This window comes from Ciona intestinalis, chromosome 1 (assembly GCF_000224145.3).
Source record: "Ciona intestinalis chromosome 1, KH, whole genome shotgun sequence".
In the NCBI taxonomy this organism is placed as follows: domain Eukaryota; kingdom Metazoa; phylum Chordata; class Ascidiacea; order Phlebobranchia; family Cionidae; genus Ciona; species Ciona intestinalis.
The window spans coordinates 9,585,094-9,609,733 of record NC_020166.2 but is presented as its reverse complement, the minus strand read 5'-3'; the positions used below and the strand labels follow the sequence as shown (position 1 = coordinate 9,609,733).

Here is a 24,640-nt window from a genome sequence, read left to right as displayed (position 1 = left end):
GCAACTATCGTTAAGTGTCTTGCCCGAGAACACCATATGCCCACAATGGTGGCAGCGACGAGGCTTGTGGTATAAATTACAGCAAAATCAGTTCGCATTAGGAATTTTTATTTTGGTTAACATTCAACTATTCTTTTCCGATACAAAGAACGACAAACCGGACATTTAAAACTGAGAGGTATGTCTGGTGGTTGGTCGGGGTTACTCAGGGTCATGAGGTTACTTGAGGTCAGGTTGGATGACGGCCCAGTGACGTTGGGTGTTGACGTCATCACGTCGTGACTATAGGAACTGGTGACGTCATTATCCATCGAGAAAGACTCAAGTGCGTTAAGACAAGTGGCATGGAACACGTGACTACAGGAAAGCAACGCGATTGGTTCATTCTTGACAATGGCGGTTGTTTCGTTTGAATGCCTGGTAAGAATAAGAACACCTGAGTATTATAACATAATAATAATAGTGGGGTGGGGGAAGATGGGACACCTTTTTATTGCATATTCTTGTCCCATTTAGTAGTAAACAAAGAACATTCAAGGAATTTCAACACCGTATCCTCACGACTTCAACAGACTGTTTGTAATTGTTTAAAACACAATCAGGATATTATATGCTAAAGGTGTCCCGTCTTCTCTCACCCTACTATATGCGAAACAAAAAGCTTTAACAGGGGCAATGGCTGCTTTGACCCGTACTATCCTAGTGCCGTGACTGTCACACCTGCCACCAGCACAGAGGTAACAGGTTCAAGGCTCGCTATTATACAAAGTGGATTGAAGTAAGATAGTTTAGTTAAATTTGGTAGTAAACAAAAAAAATTACAGATTGATATGGTCGTGTCCTCACAACTCTAAAATAGCATTGTCAATTCTTCAAAATACGAAAATATTGTATATTTTGCGGTAACGGTATCAATTCCATAGTACTATATTATATATTAAAGACTGTCATCTTGTTTATCTAATAATATTTAATATTCCTAGTATAATCTTACCTGCAATCTGCCAAACCACGAAGACATATTGGACATTCTGTTACCCCTCTCTCCGTGGCTCTCAATTCAATATCTGTCCATTGCTCTCTTGTTAACGTGTTCAACTGAGTGTTCTCAAAATGCCGGAAAATATTTCTGGATTTAAAAGAAAGTTAAGGTGGGTAGTTATTATATTTTAAGCTGTACTCCATTGTAAATTGGTGTATAATCATACTGGTCAAGGCTTATTGTTGCCACCATTGCGGGTGTAAGTGTTCTTAGGCAAGATACTAAACGGCAATCGCTCCAACTCAGTGGTCACTAATGGGTTGTCTAAATTGTCAGCCATGATGTTTATATGTTTCAATGCAGTTAAAGGCAAAAACCAAGCTTAGATAAATTAACAATCATTAGCAAAATACTAAATTTAAATCACCTGCTGCTCTGCACTGATTGGTCAATGTCTTGTAGAAATCGGTCAACCGTGTCACCCATAGTTTCTGCCACAAATCGATCCGTTATCTCGGCAAGTTTATCTTCAAAAAACTTTTTTCTTAAAATTGGATTTTTTGGTGGGTGGCTTCTACGTAGCTCTTCATACCATTTCCTTACAACAAAACCTCTCCATGTGGATTGTATTCTGTAGAATTAGTTTTGGAGATAAAAAAATGAATATGTTGTTGCTCGATGTCATTCTCACATGGTATATTCATACACCTCATGCTCACTGTCAAGTTATAACACGGGTGTCTTCCTATACACCAGACACACATAGTGTATTCATACTTGATATACACCTACTACATAAGATGTAAAACTAACTTGGTAGCAGATTTATGCTTGAAATGCTTAGTTCCTTCATGAACAACTCTAGTTTGATATTGTTGCCTTCTACACATGGGACATGTCTTCTGACCACTGAACCTTTCGAATGCTTTTAGGCATGCCTAGGAATCAAAACAACTGTTAAATTTTTGTTTGCAATGTTTACATGGGATTTATAGTTAAATTTTTAAATCGGCCACAAAGTATTTTCGAGTGGCTAATGGTTTTGATTAATTTTTAATTCATCCCAGACATAAAAATTACAAAATTTATTTTAAGGAAAATAAATCTTTTAGAGATAACTTCTTAATCATATAATTTAATTCACCCGATGAAAAACATGCGAGCAGCTGAGTAGGACTTGATCTGCAACCCGAAAATCATCTTTACAGATCACACACGGACTTTTGAAATCATCTCTTAACATCGATGTCTTCTTAACTTCTCCCCATTCACTTTCAGTCAGTAACTTCTTCTGGTCCTTATTGTGAGGGATCAAACCAAATTTCTGAGCTGAAATACAGTAGTTGGTTGCTTTGTAATATAACTTTACTAGGTTTAGCAGCCATGCTTTTTAATTGACACTAAAAGCCTACTTTAACAACTGTTGTTTGTTGATCATTTCCTTATCATCATTTTGTAAATTAGTTTAAACTTTTCCACCGTGTTCACATGTTATCTTCTTGGTTACAACAACGTAGCTTGCAGTATAAAACAAAACTGAAAACGGATAGCTAGCCTAATATATGTTCTCCTACCTAGGCTATACTGTTATACCGATTATTATTAGTAAAACATTAGGCTATTAACTTTATTGCATTAGTTTTACCAAGAGTCAGAGGCCTTGGTTTTGGATCAAGAACATATTCACTTTGTTTGTTGACATCTTTCTGAGGCAATGCCTTTTTTCTCTTGATACCTGAATGGAAATCAAATTTGTTTACTTAAACAAGTTGTATTGTTCATAGCATTGCTAACCCATACACTTTACAATAGGCAAAATGTAAACCAAATTAAGTAGACATATGTTTCCTTGGGCAGTATGTGACAACGTGTAATTGAGCATGGAGTGTATGAAACAGATCACTTCTGTAATAGGCTAAAGTTAGCCCAGAGCCCACATTATAAATATTAATTCATTTATTAAGTGTAACTTTTATTTTAAAATATATCCATAATTATAAACCTGTGTCAATTGTAGACTTTGCATTCTTAATTGCAACTTTTCTTCTGTGTTCTTGTTCCTTTAGTCTCTGGCTTAATGAAGGTCTGTTTGCTTTAAATGGGTCTACCAACGAAAGATTGTTGATTGCTAAATCTTTTAATAGATGATCTTGGTATGCCACTGCTACCAGAGCTGTAGAAGGCACCTATAAATGCACAGCAAAGTTAAAAGTTTATTTTTTATAATAAATTTTTTCAACAAATATTGAAATTTAATATTTAAAGTCTAATTTAAAGAATAAAACTATACAAATCTAGTTTGGTTTTATAATATGTATTTTACTAGCCTTTTCTGATGTCTGAAGTTGTTTTTTGTTCATCATTAGGTAAAATAACAGTAAATAAACAAGAAATTAAAATTCATAACAAAAACCTAATTAGCGTCATTTGTAACTATGATACTTGTAATGAACTCACGCGTAACGGTTCTGTTATTTCTATGTTTAGTAGTTTTGAATAAAAAATCATTTTGATTTGCGATTATAGAGGCTAATGTAAGTTTCTTTAAGCTTTTGTTTTAATTATAAAAATTTTCTACTGTTCCAGTATTTTATTTTTACAGTAAATATAAATTATTTGTTTCTGTATTTTGTTTTTTTACAGTAAAAGGATTTCGAGTAAGCATGAGGTGTATAAAAGTAATTCATATGTTTTACATTTGTCTATAATTACGACAATGAACGGAGAAAGCACGAACGCAGTGGTTTTAAAAGTAATCTCCCATAGAAACAAAATACAATCCAAAATTCGATTTGTTCTTCGTGTGTGAAGAATCATGACGTCATTGTATTTACCATTTTAAACTTCTGATGGTAGAGTTCGTGGGATGTTGTTATGTATCGTGTGTAGGCTCGTTTAGTCCCGTGTTTTGTTGATAACAAGGTATCTTCATTACGAAAATTATTTTTTTACATGATTTGTATTTGAATAAAGATTTTTTTGTTCATACTATCCGTGGGTCGTGAGTCGTGACCGTATCGTATCGTATCGGTATCGATCATATTCATATGTTTCAGTATAGATTTAATATCTAATTACCTTTTGTAAGTTAAAGTAACACTTTTGTGTATAGACTGCAATTCGCGCGAAACTATGCATAGGGAATGCCCCTGCATGAACACAATGCACTCCGCTACTCCATGCTTTGGGTTCATTGGTTAAGTAATGTGTTCAAGTGTCGAAAAATAGCGTTGAAAATGGCCGAAAATAAGTCTAACTTTATATAAACAGCATTGGTATTTAATGTAACATTATGCCAAGTTACATGTACATTATTCATTAACATGCATACTATAAAATTTCCCAACCTTATATTATTGTGGGTTCAGGGTTTTGCTTTTATTTGATACATTCAGTCTCATTTTTTATACTTTCCTATTTCCAGCAGGTTATGGTTTCTTTTAAGAGTTACATTGAAATTGTTACATGAAACATCATGTATGCGTGGGGGAAAAGCATTATTGGGAAGTCATTTGGAAACGGGGCCAATCTGCAAGTGCCCACAGAAATAAACTGCTTTGGAAAAACAATAATAAAATCAGTTCGAGTCAGCAGGACAATTGCTGTGTTCCTACTCGAAGATGGTACAGTTCATACTTTCGGAGCCGAAAATGACAACATTGGACATTCTGCGGGATCGACCAAAGTTAGCGCCTTAGAAACTGTTCATATTGTGGATATTGCTCTTGGAGATTCCCATATACTAGCCATTGATGACAAGGGAAAGGTATATGGGTGGGGTGGTAATGATAAAGATCAACTTGGGTGGACGGATGGCAACTGCTATCCTTCCCCAAAGAAAATCAAATCGCTTTCAAATAAAATTGTCCAAGTAGCTTGTGGGCATTCTCACAGTCTGTTTTTGGGCAGCAATGGAGCTTTATGGTCGGCTGGTAGTAATAACTATGGTCAACTTGGTTTTGGTGACAAATCCTCCACAGAACTTCGGCCATTGATCTCACTTAAAGGGATTCCATTTTCTCAGATCTCTGCTGGATTCTGGCACAGTTTTTGTGTGACACATTCAGGGGCGGTGTTCTGCTGGGGTAGAAATGATAATGGCCAGCTTGGTCTTGGTGATTGTGTGGATAGGAATGTTCCAGTGCTGCTCAAAGCATTGAGGTCCCTGTCTGTTAAGTACATATGCGCAGGAGAGCTACACACTGCAGCACTAACCTTAGATGGTGGTGTGTTTACCTTTGGCTCAAATCAGTTTGGTCAGCTTGGCCATGGGAGTTCCGGGCCTGAACCATTACCTGTCTCCACACCAAGGAAAATATTTGAGCTAATGGGTAATGAGGTGACACAAATTGCATGCGGTGCCCAACATACCGTTTGCTATGTTGGCAAAACAGGGAATGTTTACACTTTTGGGAATAACAACCATAGTCAGTTAGGGTATATACCAAAACACCCAAGAAGTGAATTTGTGCCTCACCCTCTTTCAAGTGATATGTGGACAAGTAGTGCTTCAACGTCATCTTATCCCAAACTTAATTCTGTGTTTGTAAAGGAAATTGGTGCAGGGAAAACTGAGTCATTCATTTCAGTTTCAACAAGACCAAACTCATCTGATTTTCGCCGAATCCCGACCCACCAGCAGATTTTTACTCTTTCTGACGAGTTTATCAGCAAACTACAGAGCTTAGAAAACACCAAGATCACTCCTGATGTTGCAAACTACCTTGAAACAATAATGGGTTCACAATCTTGCATCAACGCATCTTTTCTTGCAAGCGACCACTACAAAACCAGCAACAGTTATCATGGAATAAGTTTAATGTCAGTTCGACTCCGATTTTCAAAGCTTTGCAAATGCACTTGTACAGATGTGCAGTCTATCATGGTAAAATCAATGCAAAGTAGCTTGTTACCCAGTATAGCAAGAAGCCAACCAGATATTGAGACATTACGGGTATTTGTTCTGCTTCCCGAATGTGACTTGTTTACAAATTCAGAAAATTACGGCAAAATCACATTCCCATTTGCAAACCTTGTAATGTCACTTGATGTTGCGCCTTCTAAGATTCTGGATCGCTGGTACAGAGCAATGGAACCCCTGTATTTTGCTCGCCCCATTGATATATATAAGCAATCCATTAAAAATGTGTTAGACCGCCCTCATTCTGTTGATGCGAGAGTAGCAGAGACAGGTGTACGCAGTGCTCTGGATTTTCTTGGTAAATTAAACACTGTGAACAACACTGGTGAGGTGCCAATAGTTCCATACCAAAGATTCTACCTTCCAGAGATCACTAAGCTCATAAACCTGGAAGATGATTATGTTCGATGGTTAAGAGGCAATTCACAAGTTGTCATCTTCTGCAATTACCCGTTTTTATTGAACTCGGTGGCCAAGTCTTCTCTGCTTCATATTGATGCAGTGTGGCAGATGAGAGCTGCATACAGTGAGGCACAGGATAGGAACATGGCTTCTTTATTTAGTTTCAGCACACATGCAATGCTAGAAACTCCTGTTTTGGAACTGGAAGTGCGAAGGTCCGACCTGCTACAAGATGCATTGAACCGCTTAGCTATGGTGGATGTACGCAGCTTCAAAAAACCTTTAATGGTAAAGTTTGATGGGGAAGAAGGCCAGGATGAAGGTGGAGTTAGGAAAGAATTCTTCATGCTTATATTGAAAGAGGTTCTTGACCCTAAGTACGGGATGTTTCGCTTTTATGATGAGTCTCATTTGATATGGTTTTCGGATTGGGAACTTGAAAGTGAGATGATGTATTTCCTGGTTGGATTGATATGTGGGCTCGCTATATATAACGACACCATCATCGATATTTGCTTTCCGTTAGTTCTTTATAAAAAACTGCTTGGTGAGCCACCTTTGTTTACAGATCTGGCAGAATTAGATCCAACATTGTCACGAAGCATGAACCATTTGTTGGAGTACCAGAGTGATGTCCATTCTATTGAAGACACATTCTGTTTGAACTTCACAGTGAGCCGCGATAACTTTGGAGAAACGACAGAGGTCGATTTAATAGCTGGCGGATCCAATATTCCAGTCACTGCGGACAACAGAAAGGAATATGTTCAGAGTTACATCAACCACTTGTTCAATACATCCGTACAAAGGAAATTTGAAGCTTTTAATAAAGGTTTCCACAAAGTTTGCGGCGGAAAAATCCTCCAGTTATTTCGTGCAACTGAGCTGATGGAAATGGTGGTCGGAAACCAGAACTATAATTGGGAGGAATTTGAAAAGTCAGCAGATTACAAGGGGGAGTATTATCGCCAACATCCAGTAATCAGAATCTTCTGGAGGGTCTTCCACAAGTTTTCACTCGAGGAGAAAAAAGATTTTCTTCTTTTTCTTACAGGTTCGAACAAAATTCCGATAACAGGCGTGAAAATTATCATCCAGCCTGTAAAAACCTCTGAGAACCATTTACCAGTCGCACATACATGTTTTAATTTGCTTGACTTACCGTACTATACAACTGAGCATACAATGGACATGAAACTAAAGCAAGCCATGTTAAATAATCAAGGGTTTTATCTAATTTGATGACCCCAGTATTTAAAGTAGTTCAAGCTAAAATCAAATTAGTTCATATTGTAACCCACATATCTATGAAATACTAGTAGTTCAGTTATTTAAGCCATGTAATTTCACACTGTAGTCAAAATTGCTTCATTAATTCTATGTTGATAGTGAAACTGATATGTTGAACCTACATTTGCTTATTTGCATTGAGCTATTTTAAACTATTTCCTTGGTGGCCTCTGTCTTAGTTGCTTCATATTTTTGCCTTTTGTTTGTGGTGTTACAAGTTACCTTTAACTAATGCACTGCAAATAAAAAACAAACTTTATTTTACCGAGAAAAAACAGTAGTAAGCTTGTCTTACAAACGAAAATAGGAATCCATTTAATGTTAACCATTTCCATATAATTTAACATAAAGTCACTCACTAAAGTAAACTATGCGGCTTCTATGCCACATAAATATTCTTATCATACTTAAAACTTTACTGTTTTATATTTTTTCTTTCTATTTGTTGGTGTGTGCAAGTTTTCTTTTTATTTAAAATGCGTAGTTGACATTACTGAGCCTTCTATGCTGGCCTTCCATGTTTTCATGCATTGATGCAGAAGCCTAATATGAACGTTTACTTCGTTATATATCTTTGCTTTTCAACCTTATGGCAGGCACAAAAATATCAAACTTGATTTAGAAAAATAACCTTTGGTAATCTGACTACAAAATATGCCAATTTTTGTAAAAACACCCAATTTTTTTTGTATCCACTAAAACTTGAAAAAAACCTTTGATAACCTGACCAAAAAAATTATGCCAATTTTGTAAAAAGTGATCAATATAAAATAATTTTTACAACAGTTTTACAACTCTAATGGAAAATCAGAGGTTGGGAAACATTTTGTATACTGCTGTAGCATCTTAACTTTGAACAGTCTCTATATTCATGATACATGTTGATGTTATATATATTGCAAATTTAGTAAAATTTTAGTCAAAGTCTTTAAAATTTGTGAAAATTTAGTTTAAATTTTAAAAATTTGTGAAACTTCTTTTTTTCCTTTTCTTTGTTTCATTGTAATTAAATTGTTACGAAATATCGACTGCAATAATTTCATGTCAGGTTACCAATTGTATTTTCACCTGTTTTTCTTTCCCACTAAGGTGTAAAGTTATGGAAACCAATGTTTCTGTGATGCAAGGGGAAGAAAGTTTTATTTCTCCATATAATTCACCAGAAAAACCTGACATTTCTCGCTCCCTAGATGGAGCAGGAGAGCCCATCTTATCCCCAGGCTATAGTAATGTTATAGAAGATATCTATGAGCATGGGGAGGGTGCGAGTACAAACGGAATCGACAATCATAACGATCATTTTGCTGCTGGAGGTATGGAGTTTTTAATTTTGTGTAGTGTTTCTTTTTTCTAACCTATTTTTTTTTACAAAACTTTGTTTTAAATTATTTTCAGATCAAATTGACATCGAAAATATTACAATTCATAAACCTTTAAACAACCATGAGGTGAGAATTTGGGGAGCAAAATGTTGTTTGGTTTTTTTGGGGGGCTAAACCAGTTTAACTCACTACTTTCATATTTTATTAAATTGTGTTTTTGCTCATTGTCTTCAATTCGGAAAAACAATATTTACCCGCCCAATATTCATTTTTTTTCCTTCATTAAATATCTCGTACTTATCTGAATCAAGACATAACAGAGTAACAGTTTAGAGTTATGTTTTTTTGCAACAAAAATCTGGCCTAGGTTAAAACAGGATAACAACTTAAGCTTCAAACTAATGTAAAATTAACATTGCTTGAATTATTTCATTGTTTCATATTTCCAACTGATTTACAACCTGATATCAAGTTAACATCACTTCATTTGCATACAGGTTCCTGATCATTCTGCCGGAGATACATCTATCGCAGTGTTGCCAGATGAAAAAGTTCAACCATCACTTACCACTGCCACTGAAGTAATCGACAATCATACTGTTAACACTGCCACTCTAGATACAGAAGTTAGTAAATCATTCCAGTTTTGTAATTATTGGAAGGCTGAACCAGTTCATATTTATTTAGTGTATAATTTGCATCTGGTATAATAATATTTGCTGATGATGGCAGACTTAAATGTCAGTAATACACAACGTTGTTATCCCACATGATCTGTTACAAGATATTTGCATTATGCCTGGGAGCAGAAATAACTAAACCGCCAATTTCTCCAACTAAGCAACTATAAAATATAAAATATTATTTGATTGAATTAAGGACCAGTGTGCCACCTATAACCACTTTCTATAGTATGGTACGGTGGGGGAAGATGGGACACCTTTTTATTCTATTTTCTCGTCCTTTTTGGTAGTAAACAAGGAACATTTAGAGAATTAATAAACCACACCCTATGACTCCTGTCGATCGTTGTTAATTGTTTAAAACACGATCAGAGTATTATTAGGTGCTAAAGGTGTCCCATCTTATTAGGTGCTAAAGGTGTCCCACCTTCCCCCCACCGTACTATATATCTGGATCTAAGAAACGCACTGATAAAGTTGGCTTTGCTTGAACAAGCTTACAACCTGATATCAAGTTAACATCACTTTATTTGCATACAGGTTCCTGATCATTCTGCCGGAGATAATTCTCCTGCAGTGTTGCCAGATGAAAAAGTTCAATCATCACTTAATACTGCTGCTGAAGTAATCGACAATCATACTGTTAACACTGCCAATGGAAACTTGCCAAATAATTCTACCGAGAATACCTTTATTGTTATGTCATCGTCGGAAAACAAAGAAAATGTTGAGAACAGCGAACAGAGTATTGAGGATATGATTGCATCTTCGCCGAGAGAAATGTTTGAAGTAAGTTCTGTTTGATTATATTATCTATAAATGTAAGTTATTAATCCTCGAGTTGTGGGGCAACAACAGTCGGATTACACAGGTGTTCGTGTTCTGTTTGATAATACCCTGTTTATTTATTTGCATTGTGATACTTGTGCTATGGACCTTGTACCACAGTTGTTATAGGGCTTTATTTGTAATCGGATCATACCAAGTTTACAACTCATTGTTGCCAATAATATGGGTACGTGGACTATGTGCCTATGTTTGTCAGTTGCTCCAACCTCCAACCCAGCGGACACTTTTTGTCTACCATATAACTCAAGTGATCTGTTTAAACACCTTGACCCCTTAAAATGCGTAAACACACCCTGCGTTACTTCTATTTATTGTGGTAAATTCAAAAAGCGACCGTTTTATTGATTCCAAAAATACTTTGCTTATTAACATTGGTCCAGTATAGGCGTAGATATTCGTCCTCAAACAGTGATCTCTATCTCTATACTTTTTTTGCTACGAGCTCCGTGATTGTGACATAGGAACGTACTAGTCACGTGACTGATTCTGGAGTGATTCATTTGTAAAAGCAAAACCTGCGTTTTTTTTTGTTCTCTCGTTTTTCACTAAAAACACTGCCTCTCGCCTTTCTGAATGAGAGCGGCTACGCTTTAACAATTCTGTGACGTGATTTGTCACGTGGGTAGTACACTTCTCAATTTTTTTGCCACGCAACTTTCAAATCAGTTTTATGAATTTCACGATGTTTGATTTGGAATTTCTTGGGTTATACAGAACCGATTAAAACAAGTAAGGTGTCGTTGGAATTAGAAAAACACAATCTATCGATTAAAGCGATGTACATTTGGGGTGTGTTTAGGCCCTTTAATGTTTGCAGCTTAATCATGTTTGCAAGATTGTTGTGAATTTCTTTTTACACCTTGGAGCATTTATTCATTTATTATTAAACTTTTCAATCCATCTTCCAGGACATGTCTAGCTCGGAGATGATGAGCGTTTCACAGAAGATGGAAGTCGAGTTCAAGGAGATGTTGCTCCAGGAGAAGATGTTGAAGAAACGATCCTCAGATGCGGGGGTTGAAGGGAAAGGTGGGTTTTGTTCGATGATACGAGTTTAGTAAAGTAAGAATCTGGTGTAAATGTAACCGACAAAAGTCTAACCAATTGTATGATATTATACAGTTAATTGAACTTGTTTTTTGTTTATTCCTTTTATGTAGCACCAGATCCTTAGTGTATTTTTTTACACAAGAATAGTTCAACTCTATGAGCACCAGATAAGGGTCGGATTCACTGAATTTATTACAGTTAGTTTAGTAAAGTGGTTGTTCTCTGTTTATGCGAACTGTATTTGTGGTACTGATTATTATGGTCCAGAAAATTCCAGGATAAATGATACGCCATGTATCATAACAACCTTTGGTTGGCTGCATGTATTTTTGGTTGGCATATTGTAAGAAATACACAATTTTCAATTATGGTAGGTAACTAGGCTGTTACTACTAAAACAGAGAAGACTTTAATATATACGGTGAAAAACAGTAGTTCTCCAAAATGAGGAATGAAATTGAACATTTTTTGAAAATTATTTTTAATAAATATATAATTTGGTCAACAGGTTAATAGTTTAATTACAAGTTTAAATGTAAACTGTAGTAAAACTGATTATATCTGCCTCGATGATAAAGTATATACTGAAGTGTGTATGAAGTTTGATAATATTGATTTTATACACAAGCTGTAGGCAGTATAATGGGACCAGTGTTTCCAAATTGTTTTTTTAAAAAAATTACATATCTCTTGCTTTATATATATGTCAGTGCTGCAAGATTATCTTCTAAATGTGGTGATTTGTTGGAATAACTAGGGAAACACTGCTGTTTAACGGCTTTATGGTTTAAAGCCAGGACCTACACATGATAATATCACTACACCATTATACGGTTAATGTAAAAATATTGAGTAGTTTTTACCCCACTGTTATTATAATCTTGGGTGTAGTTGATTCAGAAACATTAATAGCATCGCACAATTTTCGTGAAGAAGAAGAAGAAGCATTTGTTATGAAAAATAAAACGTAAATTTGGTCTTTCTTTAGTATTTTAGAAACTAAAAACGATCAAAGTTGAGTGATTTTTTTTCTTATTGGAAATCCCATGCATTGTCCAAACACCCAAATTTTTTTTACTCCAGCCGTTTTTTTACGCGATTTTTTTAGAAGCTGTATCTTTTTAGGAAACTTTGATGATACCTTTATATAACATTTGAGCATCTCTATCCATACACAAATTATCATTTTTTCGTTGGTATGCCCGTTTAATCGATCAGTGCAGTTAACTGATTTTGAGGTGTGTGTAATAAGTTGGGCTAAACAGCTAGAAACGCATCAATTTTCCTTTGTCGTATTTATCATTATGTATGGCAGATATGCATTGCATTATATTCTACACATTCTGCGTGTGGTAAACGGTATACTATACTTCCTGTAATGTAGCGCGTAAAAAAACGGTCTTGATACGATAAAAGTAGGAAACGCTAAAAATCCTGTCGTAAGGTGGCGCAACCGTTTCACGTAATAATGTGCCAAACGTAATACGTTTTTTAATATGGGTTATTTATTCAATAACAATATAACAGTATCACAGCCTATGTGTTAAAAACAAAATGTTTTTTAAAATGTTGTTTACTTGTATTTATTTTAAGTTATTTGTGAGGATACTTGAAGTTATATGATATCTTAGTTTACCAACTAATAGGACGATAAAAGAGCATGAAAACATAGGCCAACTTAACCTATTTTATATACGCAACTTTAAATGCTACCTAACTTTATTAAAATCTTTTTAGTAATACAAAAACATAAACTTGTGTCCCTTATTTTGATAAGCCAAAATTAAGAATGTTACAAAACCAGCTCTAAACGCCACCAAAGTTTATATTATTTTTATATTTTATCTTGTAATATAAAAAAAATGTTTATATGTTGTTTAACGATAGCCAAAATTAGGAATAATGCAAAACAACAACATAGCCAAAATTAGGAATAATGCAAAACAACAACGGTATACAGCTAATAGAGCAGTACCAAACACCCTACTCGCAACACCCAAAAGCGTAACGTGCGGTACACCGAAATGTCTCCCAGTGCATTTTTTTACTAATATAAAGTTACTACTTTCACTCAACATTAAAAAGGTCTGTGTATCTATGAACCTACCATATGTGTAACGAATGCAGTCTAGTGGGTTGGGGTTATTTAATTATACGGTTTCTCGTCTGTCTATTTTGACCCTTGTAACGTCTAGCTAGGGTCTAGACGAAATATACGAAGCCGACACCATAAGGGCTAATGTAGCGTGAATTTCTTGCGCTGTTTACTACGTTAACGGGAATTGTTGTTGTGACCAAACATGTTAACCTTTTCTGATAACGTACAAAGTTATATAGTTATGCGTGTTGGATTTTTAATACTTAGGTTACCATTTTAAAAAAAATATTTAGAAATTACTGCTGCCTATTAACTTTTTATTTATATAACATGAGTGCGCATTAGGCTTAAATGGTAGCACACTGGGTGTTGTGGTACTGGGGCAACATAAATATAAAGTACGTCTTATGATTTAGGTGTACCTTGCTGAAGGCCCCACCTTAAAAGATTAAAGTTTGTATTAATGAGTGTCTGCCTTAGGGTTTTTTGGGTTATAAATGGTAGCACTCTGGGTTTATTGATGTCATAGACCTGCATTCCAGGTCTTCGTTGTGCTTCACTGCAGACCATACGTTTAAAGCAGCTCTATTATTGAGAGTCTACATGAAAACGATTGTAAAACATACTTATAAACCGAATTTACAACTTTGATAACACATTGTCATATCTATATAAGTACAACTACTCTGTATACGTTTATGTGTACAAAACAATAAGATCTAATCTATCGAATATTGACACGATACTACACACTGTCATGGCAGATATACCTCCTTTCAATATATTGTTGTCACAACCTAACCGCTCCAAGAAAAGTGTAAAGTTTCGTTTGTGGTAGCTGTCGACGAGACGTGGTAACTTGTGTTACAATACTAGATATTTATGCAGAAACCGAACTATTTTAAGCGAAGAATCAACGCTTATTTGGTTTTAGTATAAGTTCGTTTGTCGTTATTCGGTAAGTTATATCGAGTCGCTTAAGTTGTATTGATTTTTAATTAAGGTAAGGACCAGAGGACTAGCTTAGGAAAGGAATAGAAACTGCTGATATGTGTTTGTATTGTGAATTATAGGTACTAGGTTCGAGTCCCCTTGAAGAAGCATGTATATAAATACTAACTTAGTATTAGTACAGGTATATTATAATATTGCTATGAACTTTGTTCAGTGTGTAGCAACTAGCATTACGAACGATATAAACTTTGCTTGGCGCTTTAGTAGCAAAATATGTAAAGCAGTACCTCAGGTAATGGGCCAGCTTTGGCCTTAATTGAGGCCCCGTCGCGTGCCACACTGCCGGACCCCACCTATATAAAATATAATGCGTATATGGTATATACAATGTTTGGGTGATGGGCAAAGTCTGTTTTAAATTTCAGCCCATAGTGTGTCTCATTGTAGGACCTCACCCATATAGAATAGAATGCGCATATACAATGCTTGGTTAATGAAGCAACTCTGGACTAAATGTCGGCTCTATAAAGTGCTACGCTCAGAATAGAATGCAATACCTTTATTAATGGGCCAACTCTGGCTTAAATACTAGTCCCATGGCATGCCACGCTGCAGGACCCCAACCCATGTAATATGAAGCAATATCGAAGTTCATATAAACAGCTTAACCACGACGCGTGGCTGGCAACCCGTTTATCAATTGGAACATTTGTCAATATCTTGCTGAGACAAAGTCGTTGAGATTCCAAGTAGCTCCTTGCACTTCATAGTAGCACTTGAACAGCAATATTTACTTCGTGTTCACCAGTTAGCTGATGCCTCTGTTACTTATTATAGGGTGTCCTAAAATTGATTATTTCGCAGGTCATTGAGCAATCATTGTTAAACGTAAAAGTAACCTTATTTTTTTTGACTTGTGCGAATTTATTGTCTGACTTGTGCGAATTTATTGTCTTTGTTTTAAGATTGTTTATTTTCCTAAATTTAGGCTATTTAGTTTTGCAATACGATTAAAATAAATAACCTTAAATGTTCAGCCGTGTTTGGACTTCTTAACCTAGACTTCTATTGCTTAGAAATGATGTTTTTTGGGACACCGTGTAAAGTTGTTCGTATATCATCACTTTATATTGAATGTCATTATAATACGGTTACGCAGAGACAAGTAGCTAGCGTATATCATAGCGCATTTTTTGGATTTAGCTAATTTAAGCAAGAAAGGGTCTTAAAGGTATAGCGTTGTGTATTAGGTGAGGTTAGTATATGCAGTAACCTTGTCTTACAGTCTAAGTGTTCCAGAGATTCCTTACTACAACACAGTTGCAGTTGGCTATCTCTATTTTCGCTTATTTTCAGGTCTCTAAAAGTATTCTCTAAAAACTGCAGTTACAGTAAAAAAAATTGGAAAAAAACGTTTTTGGAGCTTAAAATACTGTAGCAAATGGTCATCAACGTAGACGTAATGCCTCTGGACTAATATTATATGCTACACACGCATGCACACACACACACACACTAATATTGCATATTGAACCGTAATCTCAGTGGATCGATAATACGCAATTTGTGAATTTAATTCATTCCGCTTCGTCTAACCAATCTGTGTCGTTCAACGTTGGGCGGAGGTGCGCCAAGCATTCGTATATGTTTGAGTATGATATTATACAGTATTTGGGGGTAAGATGGTATATAGTAGGTTGGGGTAAGATGGTTTAGATTTTATTCTATTTTGTCGTCCTATTTCATGTTAAAGAAAGAATATCTACAGAAGTTTTCGGTTAAAGGAGCATGTCCCAGGTGTTAGTTTTGTTGCATACAATTTGCTAGTTTACTATTTTCCAGCAGGGTATAATCCGCTCAGTGGCATATATTATGTTGGACGCATCTCAAGCATGCAATTTAAAATTGTGTGATATACACTGTTTATGTGAGGCTTGCGCCTATATTAGAAAGTATCAGTAACATTTGATTATACTGTCGTTATAAGACTCCGGTGTCCCTCACTCTTATATAATATAATTCTTATTATTATGTGTCTATAAACTGCCTCAGTGGGGTCTAGATGGTAGCACCCTTGGTGTTGTCGTAATAGACCTACATATCAGGTCTCACGTGTGCAGAACACAAGACATCGTTAATAGACAGTTATTACTACTAAGTAAGTCTATACAATTGTTTGCACTTTTAGCGCAAAAATAAACGAGCACCTAAACAGCGATAAAACGACGGTCGTTAAAACGTAACTAACTGGTTTGGCGAAAATACTAACCTGTTCGGTTTTGCATTGCAACACTTTTTATGTTTGACTATCGCGAGCACACGTCATTCATATATGACGTCATGATGTTGCATCACGCGGCAGTTCCGTGTCCTAAATAAATTCAATGCAAAATTGCAGTTCAAGTTTAGTATCAGTTTTAGTTATACGATAACACAGTGCACCATATAATAATATAGATAGGATTAAATCTAAACAATAAGCATTGTGCATATTGTATTTAAAAGTTCAAAGTAGGGTCCTTTCTCTTGTTTGTTTCTAATTAAGATTATTACAAATACATTTACCGTAGTTCGGTAATATAAGCATGGTATGTAAGTGGCAATAAATATATTGGCAAAAGGCACGCTCTGCAGTACAATCTCATTTTTTTCCTTTTTTTTGTCAAAAATAACATAAAAAATGAACTTGCGTAAATAACCACTAAATATTTTTTCTTACTAAAATGTGGGGAATTTTTGAAGCGATCTTTTAACCTCTTTTCACAATATGGAACTTTTTGATATGAAGCGTCATATAAGTTGTTTTGACAAGGTTTAAGGCTCGTTTCAATGACTGTGTTTTGATAAACCTACGCCGTTTCGAATAAAACTTGAGCGTAATGCGCTACACTGGTCACTATGGTCATTTTAAAGGTGCGATAACAGTTTTGTGGCTTTGTTGGCCAAGTTATTCTTACCAAAATCAACATAGGCCTGTTAGCAACACGAAAAGACGTGGTAAAGGACCGGAAACAGAACTCTTCGCGAACGTTCAGCACATTCCCGGCCAGTAAGCGGTTTCCAGCCTTCCAGGTGTTTCGTATTTACAGGTTACTATGTGAAAAAGCGTCGCATATATAAACAGTACTGACTAGGTTTTACGGCTATCGGTTGCAGTGATCGTTGTGTACAATTCTTTGATTCGTATTGATATTTCGTATTTGTGTTTTATGGTAATACAAAAAGCTTTGCGGGTTGTTTAGATGCCAAGGTAAATAGGAAAGTGTATCACATAGTTGCAAGCTGTGTTAAACTGTATGATATTTTGTAAGACTTTACCCATATAGAATAGAAATGTACCGGAGGAGCAATAGTTATTATCACAATGTGCCTGGTAGCAACAGCTTTTTTACATAATAATTTATGCAGGGCATGACCAACGTTTTGCCCTACGCGAATGCGTTCGTTACTTTACATTCTTTCAGTTCGAGTCTCATATAACGTTAATGGTAACTTCAACACTAATAATACGAACACGGCCTACGACCCATATTTCTAGATGCGAAACATACCGATGAGCGTAAAAACGCGATATTTTTATGAAGAAAACTTTCTAACAGAAAAATCGTTTTGTCGTGTTATGAATGAATGAATGAATGAATGAATGAATGAATGTAACTTACTTTATCCTCGCGTGGCCGGAAAACGACAGTCGTTATCACACGGGTTTACACCTCGTGCCAGCATACGAGTTACCATGTATGATACTTGGTGGGTGATTACTTTTTTGAGGGGGGATTTTTTTTATTTTTTTTATGTATGGCTGATAATTTAAGCAACCCATTAGTGACCACTGGGTTGGAGCAATTGCCGTTAAGTGTCTTATTAGTATACCGCATTAGGGTATTTAAGCTTGTACAACCTATACCGCGTTTATATCTGTTTTGGATTTGCGTTTAATCTGTCGAGAAGGGTGGTTAATTATGGTACACATATATTGATGTATCTGTACGTGTATGAAAATATTACTGATGGATAACAAGCATTTGTATATATACGGATATTGATTTTGTTTGTTGAAAATACATCTTGAAATACCGTTACTTTTGCTACCAGGCATAATGTGATCTTACATCAGCTCATCTGGTATAAAAACGTAGTTTATTTTCTTTAGCCATTCGGCAAGACTTCTTCAGGGTATTAATGGGTAGGTAAAAACGTCAGAAATAAAAACGTCAGAAATACACTACGTTTTTTTCACACTAGATCGGCCATTGAAAGATTAATTACCTTATTTACCTTTTTGTATATTTCAAGCTACAAATGCACGCAAACACCAAACATCGTAGCGTTTCTTAGCTTCAATAGGAAATTACATTATCGATTATTACATAAGCTTTTAATCCTAACCATAACAGCATGCAATATTCTCTCCATAGCGCGTTATAACAGCTGTCGTCTGCCATTAATTCCAATGTGAATTTCCAAGATCTGTGACAAAATACGTTGATTTTATTAGTATTAGACGAATAGCAATGCAAAAAATGGTTTCAAGTTACGGGTTACGGTATCCATTATTATTAATTTATACTTTTCCATAACATTTTTCCAAAGCTTGTTCTAAAAAATATCGTTTTGTCGTTAATTGCTTTCACTTCGTTGTTTTAATAATTAAATCATCATTATCGTGATCTAAGGATAAAGCAACCGTTTGTTATGTTACCTACAGTTTCGTGATATTTTTGATGAATTTAACTTTGAATCCTCATGTGGCGAGGCAACGATAGTCGCTATAACAGGGCGCTTTAATCCAACTTTCGTTTTTTCCGCATTAAATTCGAAGTTTTCATTCGTGGCCTTGTAGCTTACTTGTCGATAGCTACACCCGAAGATCATAAATTATTTAACTATGGTGTCTCAAAACTCGTCCTGTCTTCGCAGATTTGCCTAAACCTACAATCGCCTGTTTACGTTAGCTTACAACAACATAACGTTTCGTATATCTCTTCGATTACAGTAACGAGGGTCTGGTTAATTAAATCAACAAAAAGAAGCGAGTTAGCAGTCGTTAAAAACACGATACGGGTAAAACTACTTCAAAAAAGTGTCAAATTAAGTCTGTTTACGTAAGCCTTTAATAACATAGCGTTTTTTATCTCTTCGAATACAGTAACTAAGGCCAGGTTAGTTAACAGCGAAGAGAAGAAAGTCTACAGCAAAATGACAGTCGTTAAAACACTTTACAGAGTAAAATCTACTTAAGTAAAACTTTTACTGTAAAAGTGTCAAGTAAACGTGTTCACGTAAGCTTATAATACCATAACAGGTTACATATATCTTTAATACAGTAACACAGCGTTGTGAAGCCAGTTTGCAGCAAAATGACAGTCGTTAAAATTACCCCACGAGTTAAACTACTTGAAGTGTCAAATAAAGCCTGTTTACGCAAGCTTATAATAGCAACGCGCACATTTAGAATGCGTCGTATGTTTCACCTTGATTAGGTTGTATATTAGGACGGGTAGCGCATAGGTTTGACCCGGTATGTCCTTCTATTGGGACTGTATAACCGCGCGATAGGTGTTGACAGTTCAATGTAATCGGCATGGGACTTATCAAACTATGTAGTTAGTGCAGTATGCGTAATGTGGTTGTTTAATCGGTTGTTTACTGTATGTGTAACTGTTGCTTATGCAGTTTTAGTTAGTTTTTTTTGGCCATTTGTATATTATTATATTAATCACAGCAATAAATATTGGTTAGGATGTGAATATATATCATAACAATAATGGGTAGAGTGGTTGGCATGTTGATATTATTGATTCTTTAAAAACTTGACGCATTTTATTAATTATTTGCAAAGCTGCAGCTAAATAAGCATTGAAATTACAGTAAAGTAACAGCAGGGTCAGTTACTTTCGTGTAGGTATAAAACTGGTCTATGCTTAAATAACTTATATTTATGTACTACCCCTTTTACAGAGTAGCTATTTGATGAATGTAATATTAATAAAACCACATGTTTAATATTACTAGTTAATAGCCAAACACCAGTGATACCAGCCATACAGCAATATATTTTGACTTTTGAGTATACCTTGAGTGTAAGATTTTGAATCGATTAAAATAATATACCTACCTACCACTTCAGATACTACCTGGTGTTCTGTGTCGTATATTTTCAATGTTTAATATTTCTATGTTACGTTAAAGGAGCCACCAAGCAAGGTTGTAACATCCAAGTGACAACGACAACTAACGTGAGTTTATGATGTTTTATTACCTAACAATGCAGCTTGTTGTGAAACAAGTTATTGTTATATTGGGGTGGGCAAGCAATTAAGTTTATTAAATAGGTTTTATTGATCAACTGTAAGCATGAGGTGTATGAAGAGTGAATACACCATGTGTGTCTAGTGTACAAGAAGACACCCGTATTATAATACCACGATAGGCATGAGTGGTCTCAATACAACAGACATAACAATATCTTATAATAAATATAATAAAAGGAAACGCGTAAAAAAGCGAAGGATCCGAAAGTACAAGGGAAATCCCCCACACGAAAACCAATAAAGAAAACTGAAATCAAGTTCACTGGAGCGGAACGAACAAAATCAACCCCAGTGAGAATATTTGATATCTATGGTTTTTATTTAAGTGGGTGTTTGTATATGCCTGCTCTATATGTATGTAGTTGATGTGTAGCTATATGTGTGTACTTTGTATGTGTGAGTATATGATTGTTGTTGCGTAAGTGAGTTGTTGTAAGTACCTAACATTCACATTGTCGATGGTTCTTGTTGCGTTATAACAGAATACACCTGCTAGCTACTAAATTTGCAGCAAAATAAAATAGAGTTGAACTAATAGCATAGCAGAGATAAAATCAAGTGTTTTATATTAATATATATTGCCGTATGCATGGTATCAGAGGTAATAGTATAGTTTATATGATCAACTTACATTTGATTGACAGACAACAATACGAACTGTGACATCACCCACTCGTCAACCCCCGATAAGAAAACCACTCTCTGCTACCCCCGTTGGTCGACCCAAGCGTATTGACCCTTCGCGAACTTTGACCCCCACCACCATCCGTGTGACCCCTTCGTCGACCCCTACACGTCGACCACTTGGGACGAATAAAATTACAGACGAAAAAGTAAATATAAACTGTTGATGTATGCTATAATATACATGATTCTACTAACTACATGTATAGGCTAATACATGATAGGCACCAAACCATGGGAAGCAGGGCCTGGAACTTTATGCGCTACATTAATGTTACTATGATATACATGTAAGTATTGGCACCAAACCTGAAGTGGCAGGAATAGGCAGGCCAACCCTAGAATTTTTTGCACTACATTAATCAGTAAATATTACTACCAATAAGTTAGATTTGTTTTATAGACATATGTGTCTAACTAACTCTGCCCCTGCATTTTTTAAGGTTTGCCGCTTTTGCATGTAATAAAGTTTTTCTGGTGACGTATTTGTTCACCACTGTCTAGGCAAGACACTGTACAGTAAAGCCCAATGATGTGCAAAGTCTGATTGATTTTTTTCTTATGGCAGACAAACGTTGGTTCTTAAAATCACAAAATAATAACAAGAATATATTCACAGCAGAAAACCCCCACACCTACAAGGGGACGACCAAGTTCTGAAGGAAGAATTAAATCGGCAACTTCTACTCCAAGAAGAGAAAGACCTCCAAGTGTTGGGGTAGGTTGTGGTTGTTATTAATGCGACGCATGGGTAAAATGTATTTATACGGCTTTGGCAGGCTTTAAGATCCAATTAGTTTTTGCAGTAGCCCCTTGGGTGTTGGGTTAATGGGCCGACTCTAGTCTAAATCTCTGGGTCCCGGTATGTATTATGCTGTGGTATCTCATGTAGGGGAAAATACAAGGGTGTATTAAGACTTAGGATGGCATAACTACACAGTGAGCATGACCTGTATAAATGTGTGTCTGGTGTGTAAGAAGACACCCATGTTATAACTTGACAGTGAGCATGAGGTGTATAAATACACCATGTGTGTCTGGTGTATAAGAAGACACCCATGTTATAACTAGTCAGTAAGCATGAGGTGTATGAATACACCATGTGTGTCTGGTGTATAAGAAAACACCCATGTTATAACTAGTCAGTAAGCATGAGGTGTATGAATACACCATGTATGTCTGGCGTATAAGAAGACACCTGTCAAAACTCGACAGCGAGCATGAGGTGTATAAATACACCATGTGTGTCTGGTGTATAAGAAGACACCCATGTTGTAACTCGACAGTGAGCATGAAGTGTATAAATACACCATGTGTGTCTGGTGTATAAGAAGACACCCATGTTGTAACTCGACAATGAGCATAAGGTGTATGAATAACATTAATAACTTTAATACACTGCAGTCAACTGGTAGCGGAAGAATGACGACACGGAACATTCAAAGTAAAGTTGGTTCATTGAACAATATCACACACACCCCTGGTGGGGGGAAGGTATGGGACCATACTGTGCTTTTTAACTACTTTGTAGTTGCACCTGCAAACTATATTTTCTATAAGTTTGATATAAAGTTGGGTAGACAGACCGTTAAATATTGGCTCTGCATTAATCACTAGTCAGTATATATTACAAAGATAGAAGTGACATTCGTTTCACAGAATTGTGTGTCCAACTATCATAAGTTTGGTGCCTAGGTGTAGGTCTATCAGTCAAAAATATACTCAGCCTATTTGCTTTTAATATACTAGATTTCAAAATTGTTTTTTTTTTCTTTTAATACAACTTTATAGATAACATAACTCCATAAATAACATTTCAGGTTAAAATAGAGAGCAAGAAAACAAGTTACAACAACGTGTCTTCGAAATGTGGTTCGCGAGCAAACTTAAACCACACCCCTGGAGGTGGCAAGGTGGGTATTTTTGTTATGTTAACATTCTTTTTACAATATGTTATATTTTATGGCACTTGATGTTTGATATGGCTACCACTGTGGTTGTGTGGGGCTACATATCAGGCTCACCGCCAGATTTATAGACATACCCTTACCAATTCGAGAACTGTGAGTCTGTGTGTCTTTAGACAAGAGCCAAACGCAACAGCAATTGCTCCAACCCAGCGATCACAAATGAGCTGTCTAAATTATCAGTAATAGAATTATTGAAGGTTTTAGGATATAAGATTTCACAACTTTTTTATCTCAGGTTAAAATTGAACATAGGAAAGTGAATGTGTCGAATGTAACTTCTAAATGTGGATCGTTCAATAACATTACACACACACCTGGAGGGGGAAAGGTAACGCCTTATTTATATTGTTTCTATGATAAGTTAACAACCCACAATCCCATGTTATACTTGGCAGTATTTGTATTGTTTTATACTGAAAGGTATAAGGACATGGTTTGACTGTTTTTGCTAAATTCAAAGGGTTTAGGGACAAAGTTTGTCTTTTGCATGATTTCTGCTAGAACACTTGTAGATGTACCTAGTGTTTAAACCAAGTTTGTTTCTATTCTATATTTGTTAAGTTCACAGGAGACCTAGGATTTAATCCAGGTTTGTCCTAATAATCTACAAAATAAGTGTAACATTATAACATGTCTATGAGATTAATGTGATTTGTTATGTCAGTTATCCTATTTATTATTTTTCTCCAGGTTAAAATTGAAAGCAAGAAACTTGACTTTGGTAAAGTGTCGTCCAAATGTGGATCCAAGGATAATATTCATCATACACCGAGTGGAGGGAAGGTGGGTGGGGTGTTACCATCTTAATGTAACTTATTTATCAAAATGGCCCGGCACTGCCAGCTTAGCACTTGCCAGTTAGGTTAATTTGTGGGTTATTGTTTTTCTATATCCCTGACTATTTTAACAACGGATTAGTGACCATTGGGTTAGAGCAATTGTTGTTAAGTGTTTTGCCAAAGGTTATGACATCAGCACCCAACCAATGAGCCAAGTATCTTGCTAACAGCCATGCTAACTTTAAAAACAGAATTATATTTATTGCGAAACACAGTCTACTGCATTACTTTACACAGGACTGTGTTTTCTGTGTCCCTGTAGCTTGTCTTAAGGCTTGTATT

The 24,640-nt window shown here is 35.8% G+C and overlaps 3 protein-coding genes across 7 annotated transcripts in view; 2 read left to right on the top strand and 1 right to left on the bottom strand.

Annotated features, from left to right (window-relative positions):
• Positions 1 to 87: 87 nt before the first annotated feature.
• On the bottom strand, positions 88 to 3,538 carry LOC100178076 (RING finger protein 32-like). The gene is made up of 8 exons (XM_002121394.5): positions 3,310 to 3,538; positions 2,985 to 3,168; positions 2,628 to 2,717; positions 2,127 to 2,311; positions 1,796 to 1,920; positions 1,410 to 1,613; positions 995 to 1,129; positions 88 to 417 (listed from the first exon to the last, which is right to left on the bottom strand). The coding sequence occupies exons 1-8, from the start codon at positions 3,343 to 3,345 to the stop codon at positions 117 to 119; spliced, it is 1,260 nt and encodes a 419-aa protein (XP_002121430.2). The 5' UTR covers positions 3,346 to 3,538; the 3' UTR covers positions 88 to 116.
• Positions 1,018 to 24,640, top strand: part of LOC100185955 (microtubule-associated protein tau-like) — a 29,208-nt gene continuing 5,585 nt past the window's right edge. For 4 of the 5 annotated variants that reach the window (XM_018811502.2, XM_018811500.2, XM_018811498.2 and 1 more), the window contains exons 1-14: positions 1,018 to 1,151; positions 8,685 to 8,908; positions 8,991 to 9,043; positions 9,415 to 9,543; positions 10,141 to 10,389; positions 11,358 to 11,478; positions 20,744 to 20,790; positions 21,043 to 21,156; positions 21,510 to 21,698; positions 22,169 to 22,267; positions 22,954 to 23,043; positions 23,370 to 23,462; positions 23,755 to 23,847; positions 24,210 to 24,302. In XM_018811502.2, coding sequence (XP_018667047.2) covers positions 1,114 to 1,151; positions 8,685 to 8,908; positions 8,991 to 9,043; positions 9,415 to 9,543; positions 10,141 to 10,389; positions 11,358 to 11,478; positions 20,744 to 20,790; positions 21,043 to 21,156; positions 21,510 to 21,698; positions 22,169 to 22,267; positions 22,954 to 23,043; positions 23,370 to 23,462; positions 23,755 to 23,847; positions 24,210 to 24,302 — 1,632 coding nt within the window. In that variant the 5' untranslated portion in view covers positions 1,018 to 1,113. The remainder of the gene's footprint in view (positions 1,152 to 8,684; positions 8,909 to 8,990; positions 9,044 to 9,414; positions 9,544 to 10,140; positions 10,390 to 11,357; positions 11,479 to 20,743; positions 20,791 to 21,042; positions 21,157 to 21,509; positions 21,699 to 22,168; positions 22,268 to 22,953; positions 23,044 to 23,369; positions 23,463 to 23,754; positions 23,848 to 24,209; positions 24,303 to 24,640) is intronic. The other variant, XM_026833659.1, reaches the window with a different exon arrangement.
• Positions 3,986 to 8,684, top strand: LOC100175761 (probable E3 ubiquitin-protein ligase HERC4). Its single transcript, XM_018811442.2, has one exon. It carries the CDS (start codon positions 4,458 to 4,460, stop codon positions 7,545 to 7,547), a length of 3,090 nt encoding a protein of 1,029 aa, XP_018666987.1. The 5' UTR covers positions 3,986 to 4,457; the 3' UTR covers positions 7,548 to 8,684.

Coding starts and splice junctions, on each gene's coding strand:
- LOC100175761 (XM_018811442.2), top strand. CDS start 4,458: ATGTATGCGTGGGGGAAAAGCATTATTGGGAAGTCATTTGGAAACGGG.
- LOC100178076 (XM_002121394.5), bottom strand. CDS start 3,345: ATGATGAACAAAAAACAACTTCAGACATCAGAAAAG. Junction 3,169..3,309: donor AACTTCAGACATCAGAAAAG/GCTAGTAAAATA, acceptor GTGCATTTATAG/GTGCCTTCTACAGCTCTGGT. Junction 2,312..2,627: donor ACCAAGGCCTCTGACTCTTG/GTAAAACTAATG, acceptor ACTGTATTTCAG/CTCAGAAATTTGGTTTGATC.